This window comes from Etheostoma cragini, chromosome 18, assembly GCF_013103735.1.
Source record: "Etheostoma cragini isolate CJK2018 chromosome 18, CSU_Ecrag_1.0, whole genome shotgun sequence".
Lineage (NCBI taxonomy): Eukaryota > Metazoa > Chordata > Actinopteri > Perciformes > Percidae > Etheostoma > Etheostoma cragini.
Genome location: NC_048424.1, coordinates 1,884,268 through 1,891,744, shown reverse-complemented (window position 1 = coordinate 1,891,744; position 7,477 = coordinate 1,884,268). Strand labels below are relative to the sequence as shown.

The following is a 7,477-nucleotide window of genomic DNA, read 5'->3' as shown; positions in this document are numbered from 1 at the left end:
CCTAAAAGCCAACAGAAAAAGTACCACAACCAAGTCAAAGATGTTGCTTAAGTGGTTAAAAACACAACTGGTTCATCAGATAGCAGCATTTCGAGTAGGAAAAACAAAGATAACAAAAAAAACATTCTTTATCCTTGGACCCTGGAAAAGGATTGTACTGAGGTTAACAGTATATTTTAAATATTTATCACATTTGCTCAGATATAATCTTCTATTTCAGCCAATGGTTGATATATATCTTCCTGCATCCATGACAGCCAATATAGAAGCAACAATACAGTTGAGAAATACGGGCCAATGTATTGTCTTTTTTATTTTATTTCAATTCTCAAAAATCTACATCGGTCTTAAGTATCAGTTGGGTTATAATGCTAAACTACCACGACAAACCTTAAACTGTTTCCCCCTCAGGTTACTGTGCCAAGCAGGCATTTGTACTGATTAACACAGCTTTATAGGGGCGCCTAGGTAGCCCACCTGGTGAAAGCATGGGCCCCATGTACAGAGGCTCAATCCTTGACCCAGGTTCAAATCCAACCTGCAGCCCTCTGCTGCAGGTCACCCCTTTCATGTCCAAGCTGTCTCATCAGACAAAAAGTACATCTAAAATGTCAAAAAAAAATCTTTATAAAAAAATATAATCACAAAAGCACTTTAAAGAGCAAGTACTAGTCCCTTAAATCCCCTGGTGTAGTCGCTGATAGAAATTAAAACCTGTATACACATCTGTTCTTAATATTATTTTAAGCTAGCTAGTAATTTAAATCGTTGTGGAAACACTGAATAACTGTCACTTAAGAGGACTGAATACTAACAATATGTATTAGCACATTGTATCAATCGGGCATTACCTTAAATTACCCATATTCCGGCTAAAACCAGTACACTGTACTTCAGTCATACTGCCAGGGTTAGGGGGCTCTAAAAAGAGCTCCTAGACTGACTCTAATCCTTTAAAATGCTAAACCTAACCTCATTTAAGTATCTCTCTAAGAGGGCTTGAGTTCCAGTGACATGTGTGGAGACAGGACCGCCAGCAGCCCCAGGCCAGGTGTTATTCTGAGCCGAGCCGAGCCAAGCTGGGCCATAAACACGCACAACGCTGCCATTTTTGCCACCTGACATTGACAGGTGGGTGGTTCCAATTTGCTTACTGGACACCACGAAATGAAGGCTTTCGGGGGGATGGGGCTTGACAGAGGGAGGCTGTATGTTCTGTAAAGATAATACCTCAAAAACGGGGGGTTGGCTCACTGGTTGCATGTCACACAATACTAGTAAGCTACCACCAGAGGAAGAATAGTACTACAGCGGTTTTAGTGGGTCTGTCGTGGTCAATAATGAGATAACGGTCCTCTTATTTTAGTATGTCTCTTTCTGCTGCTTTGGAACAACACCCGTGTAAAAGGAGAAGCAGTCAGTCATGTTTCAGCGTCGTTTTTAACTCATATATAAAAAAAAAAAAGGTTAGCTGTAGTCATTTCCCCCATGGGGTAACACACACATCAGTGAATCACATCCGGTATGCAACACACATCCACCACTTGACAAGACCGTATGTAAAAAGGGTGTAAAATAACTCAGCAACTGGCTAACAGCACTTCTCGGTTTGAGGATTTAACCTAGCTAGCTAACTATGTAACGTGTTAGTCGTTTAAGTGCTTCTTTTCTTCGAGACGATTCAAGAAAACAGGGCAGGTTTAAAAGGAACCTGCTGGCAATAAATCATTTTCTATCTCGGGTACGTCATCTCCTGGTTCACAAATTGCCTTTAAAACACGACATAGCACGACTAAACATGCTAGAAAGCGTTTAAAACGACGAGAGCGGGGGTGTGGACTTATAAAACAGTGGAAATGTAGGTAGTTTTCAAACTAGGAGGTGTATTTATTAGCCAACTTCCCAACCCCCCACCCTCGGCCTGCACAACAGAACAACAACAATGGGTTTGCACTAGTTGAATCCGTTGAGCTAATTTCATCCAGATTTACCTCTCAGTTTCACATTCAGGAAGGAATCTAGTTTATATTAAGATTAACTCTTACCCCCAAAATCCGCAGGGACATCGGGGAGGTAGACTCGGAGGTTTGCTTCGTTCACTGGTGTCTCCCATGACTTCCAACAAAAACCGATAAGGAAACGCGAGGTTGGGGATGAGTCCGGGGCCTGCTCGTTTAATGAGAAAAACGACCCACACTCAAGTTAGACACAAGGATAAACGTCCTCTTTCTTTTAAAGTCCACAAGTTGGTGAAAAAAGGTGCTGGACTCGGCCCTTTTCGGCCTCAAAAAAACATCCGTTAAGTCAAACAAAACGGCTCAGTTTAAACTGGAATAATTGAACGGTACTCAAAGCAATCAGCTGGGCGTTCGGACGTTACGACCGACAAACGAAAAGAGGGGGGCGTCCCGGTGTTTTACTCGACCCTAAAAAGCTTAGAAAAACAGCCAGCTGTCCACCGATACAGGTTAAATACGATAATGGCGTTGTTAAGTACGACCGATAGTACGAGGACAGAAAAAACAAATAGATTGAGTAAGGCCTTCCCCTCTTCACTGTTAATGACCACCCCTATTCACACGTCGCTGATACGAAGTATGCTGGGCCGGAAACGCGTCCATCAAACCAGAAATGTCAATATTGCCCAACGAATTGAAGCCGAAACAGTGCAACAAAAACACATGAAAATTAAACATTACAAGTGTAAAACCCAATAATAAATACACAAGTATACATTTTATGTCGCTGTAGTTTCTCAAAATGGGTACAAAGGCTGAATGTGTAAGTATTTGACTAGCTTTCGTCACTACGGTCGTTTTGTCAGATTACAGTGAAGACTCAACGCTGTAATAAATTTGTATTTAAAAGAATATCAACTTGAAATAGGATTACATCATGCATTAATGCAGGTGAAAACCTAAAACCCCTATTTCATTTCTTTTTATAGTGTGCTTTTATTGATGGATATGTTATTAAACCACACACATTTGGAAGAAACCAACGCCTGATCCTAGGGGTCAGGGGCCCAGGGGCAGTATCCAGCATCGGTTTAAAATTTGGGGGTAGTAATAATTCTGGCTATTATCAGTGATTGTATGGAAGACAAACTCCACAAATGTACCCAAAACCTAAAGTGTGACTATGTCCATATAACACTCATCAATTTTAACATGTAAACTTGGCCGTTTGAATAGATAATAACGCTCTCATCACCTCTCTTTTACTGCTACCCTTTTTTCTGTCCCACTGTTCTGGTTTGAAACCACTTAGTTTCTGTTTCTTACAGTCTGGGACAAACAAGGCAATCGTATGACGAACCAAAAACAAGACAAAAATACAATGAGCTTCAAAATGAGATGTTTTTAAATGTTTCATGACAGTAAAACAGCTCCTTAGGCAGCATTACACATCAACGTTTTTCTAAAGAGCTGCCGGGGCATCAGTGCCTAGAGCATGATGAATACATGTTGACTGATCAATCACCACTGTTGGTCTGTAACAGAAGCCCTAAAGATTAAACAGAAGATAGAGATCACTGTATTGCTTGTACCAAAGAACACCACTGTGTTTAACAGCAGCGATTCAGGCAAGCCGACGGGTGTGACCCCTCACAAAGATGTACATTAATAAACAATGTTGGTTGTTTCCATAATCACATTTTATACAGGCAATGTATTGGACAAGAGGCAGTGAAATGCAATCACGTGTTAATAGTCAAAACTAATCTCTCTCTCTATATATATATATCTCAAGTAAAACTATACACATACATGAAGGTAGATGGGGTGGAGTGTGTTATCTCAAGTTAACCTGAACAAAGCCCTGTTTCATTTCTCTTTAGTTATTAAGGAAGACTTTATCCAACTATACAACAATGGGGGCTCTTAAAATGTAGATGGGGATGACAAAAGAATGCTTATATAAACATCAGCGGGTCACCTAAGGTAGTAAGGTATTACAGGTTGTTTTACATTAAATAAATTGTTTAAAAAAAACGTTTTTCAAGACAAACTCAAAAGTGCAACATCAGGACACAAACAAACATGAACCACAGCACTGATAGCTTAAATTAAAAACCTCCAAAAACAAAACGGACACAAAAACACCTTGAACCAGACAGATCCAAGAGCGAGGAAGTGTTTAAATTAATTACACGTACAAACAGAAAGTTACCAAATCCCACATTCCAGTACTGTTCCTCAGTTAGAAGACCCAAGCTGCTACCTTTATATCTGTCTATGTGAGTAAAGTGCCATTAGCAGCTGCTCATGTGTGTGTACTGTATATAAACTTCTTCTTTTTATTCTTGCAGCCCTAGCGCATACATAATTTGGTCCGGGACCCACAGCTCCAAATTACATAACCTAATTGATTTTCCCAATCCTTTGTGCTAAGCTTTTCAAGTGCTTTAAATACTAAATGAAGACACTTTAACTCAAGTTTAATTTTAGCAAGGTTTTTCTTGAGCCATGGATTTTATCTATCAAAAAGTCACACCAGATAAGGACCCCAGTTTTTTGTTTCGGGTGTGAAAGCCTGTCAACAAATACTCAAAAGCCATTAATTAATATGCAAATGCATAACTGGATTAAGTGCAAATTGCATATCAATGCCACAGAATGCATTAGCGCCACAGCTTTGGCAAACCCTTTGAAGAATAGAATTTAAAACTTGGAAAAATAGTCGATTGCTACTCTGTTAGCTTGATGGTAAGAAAATGGAGTAGAGTCATTTTAAGACAGTTTCTTAAAAAAATAGTTGGTTCAAGAATAAATCCTTGTCTTTTGGAAATCTCTCTCTCGCTCTCTCTCTCGCTCTCTCTCTCTTTCACACACACACACTCACACACAGAGACAGACACACACGCGCATGCATGCACGCGCGCGCGCGCGCGCACACACACACACACACACACACACACACACACACACACACACACACACACACACATACATACATACATACAGACACACAGAGACAGAGACACACACACACACACCTCTCTTTGGAGAAGTATAGATTCCACTTTGAAGGGTAAAACTCTAGTCTTAGTAGCTTAAAAAGTACCTTCACAAAAGTGTATGAGCCAGTGGATGCAACACTTAACCTGTATCCGAACTGGGAAGACGGAGCCCTAAACGCTGCTGCTACAGATATACCAGTCTCTAATGTTGCACTTATGACAGAAGGACCATGGGTTATGACAATGACACGATAGCCTTTAGCAGCGTTGTAGCAGTGCAGTCTGGAGGATGGAGGCTGTGCAAAATGGCATTCCGAGGTCTCCCTTCCTCTCAACACCTTCCCAGGATGGCGCCCTTAATGATGGGACTGTGAGGAATATGATGAGGGGGGTGAGGGCTGGGAGGGCAGCAGGCCGTGTACGCGTGAAGATCGATAGGGTCGCGGCTGCAGGGAGGCGGACTCAGAATCAGGAGCGTCCTGGCCCGGGCTGCCCTCCTTAACGTCGGTGTCCAGCTGGGCGGGACACTCGAAGTGAACACAGTGAAAAACCTAAAGAGACATCAGAGTCAAAACTAACAGGACAAATCACTGTTTATTAAGCCAGCTTGTGGTTGAAAGTTGATTTACTTTAAAAAGTTATTGTGATGCATGCAACATCATCAGTCTAGATACACAGTGTTTTTTAGCTGGGCAATATTTATTTATATACACTACCGGTCAAAAGTTTGGGGTCACTTACAAATTTCCATTTCACTCCATCTCTAGACAGGATACCACCTGATCTGAGTGGGTGGCTGATCTTTAATGCAATATCTACATTTCCCATTATCAGCAACCATTCATCCAATGTTCCAAAGGCACATTTTTGTTTACTAATCTGATATTATTTTAAAAAACTAACTAAGAAAACATTAAACAACCCTTTTGCAATTATGTAAGCACATAATGTAATCTGGAAACTGCTGCCCTGATTAAAAAAAACAAGGCAACTGGTCTCAGCTGGGATTCTGTCTATAATGGTGTATATATATATATATATATGAGGCTAAAAATGACACAAGTGTCCTTTTTTCTGGTTTAAAGGCTACATTACAGCAGAGTCATGTACTTTGTTGAATTTACCAGACGGTTTTAGCTGTTCCATTATTTACCTTTACCCACTTATTTGTTATTAATCAAAAATATCTGTGTGTAAATGTGTATATATTTTGTGAAAGCACCAACCCTACAATAAAAATATCAAGGGACTCTGTAAAAAATATTTTATATATTCATATTTTCTCTATACTGCCCAGCTCTAAGTAACGCAGATTTAGTTAAGTGTATGCTTTTTATCTGTCCTATTACATTACAATACAAGGAAGCCCAATGGTCAGCTGTGTTCTCACCTCATTAGCAGTGTTGTGAGTCCCAACAATACGGATGAAGGAAGCGGGTTGCTTATCAAACTTCAATGTCTGCCATGATCTGTAAGAGAGGGCGGTAAAAAAACATCACAAAATAAATAAATAATAGAAACATTGGAATTGTATCACAGTTTACATGTTTCTGTTTGCAACATTTATGTCTGTTATGATTATGTTTTCCTGATCTGGCCTTGATTTCTTTTTGATATGGAAGTTTGTTAACTGTTTGCCATGAAGTCTGGAGGGTTTTTGTTCCTTTAAGCTTTAAATGTTGTCTACCTACCTACAAGAGCAACAACTATTTAAAAGCACATGTGCCAAAAATCTACTGGAATATGACCAGGTATTTCAATCATGTCGTCTAAAGAAAGAGATTTTCAGACACGCCTGTTCCTCCTCAGCGAGGAACATGTGGCTAAAGCTTCTTTTAGAGTAAGACAGGCCTTCAGAGAAGAATGTGTTCCACTTTTGTTTTAAGGTTCAACGCTAATAGGTATAATGATAAGTCATTCATAAATGGTGCACACAGGCCAAAAGATACTGTTGGCACTGTGTAACGCATAGTAGAGCCTGACCGATATATCGGCGGACCGATACTATCGGCCGATATTAGGCATTTCCCGATCTAGCGGTATCGGCATTCATAATGGCGGATTTTTCTAATGACAAAAAAAAAAAATGTAAACATAAAAACGGACTGTCTCATGTCACACAACAAGGCTGTCCACCAGAGGACGCTCTACAACGTCCCTGTTCGCACCACAGAATCTTTTTTTTTTTTCCAAAGGACTTTAAAGGTTTCATATCTTAAGTTTGTATTTTTATACATTTTATTTATCAGAACTTTAATAAATTATGATGTTCTGTTGTGACAATAAAACAAATTATTATATTTTATATTATTGAGAACTAATAATAATTACAAATAACTAATGTTAGGAAATCTGTTTATGTTTTGTAACTTATTTCTGTATTTTTTTAAATTAAATATATATATATATATATATATATATATATATATATCTCAGCAGATATACACTCACCGGCCACTTTATTAGGTACCCCATGCTAGTAACGGGTTGGACCCCCTTTTGCCTTCAGAACTG

General features: G+C 39.5%; 2 protein-coding genes across 4 annotated transcripts in view; both read right to left on the bottom strand.

Moving 5' to 3' along the window:
• Positions 1-2,594, bottom strand: part of LOC117961830 (AN1-type zinc finger protein 3-like) — a 12,825-nt gene extending 10,231 nt beyond the window's left edge. Inside the window, exon 1 of the mRNA XM_034900766.1 lies at positions 2,046-2,594. Within this exon, the coding sequence (XP_034756657.1) occupies positions 2,046-2,113 (68 nt within the window). The 5' untranslated portion in view covers positions 2,114-2,594. The remainder of the gene's footprint in view (positions 1-2,045) is intronic.
• Positions 1-7,477, bottom strand: part of btbd9 (BTB (POZ) domain containing 9) — a 19,278-nt gene that overhangs the window by 5,189 nt on the left and 6,612 nt on the right. For 2 of the 3 annotated variants that reach the window (XR_004660288.1, XR_004660287.1), the window contains exons 10-11: positions 6,354-6,432; positions 5,027-5,514 (exon numbers count right to left, since the gene is read on the bottom strand). Coding sequence is in view for 1 of the 3 variants with exons in the window: in XM_034899357.1 (XP_034755248.1) it covers positions 5,320-5,514; positions 6,354-6,432 (274 nt within the window). In the remaining 2 variants the exon portion in view is untranslated. Of the gene's footprint in view, positions 1-4,929; positions 5,515-6,353; positions 6,433-7,477 lie in introns of those variants that run through there. The other variant, XM_034899357.1, reaches the window with a different exon arrangement.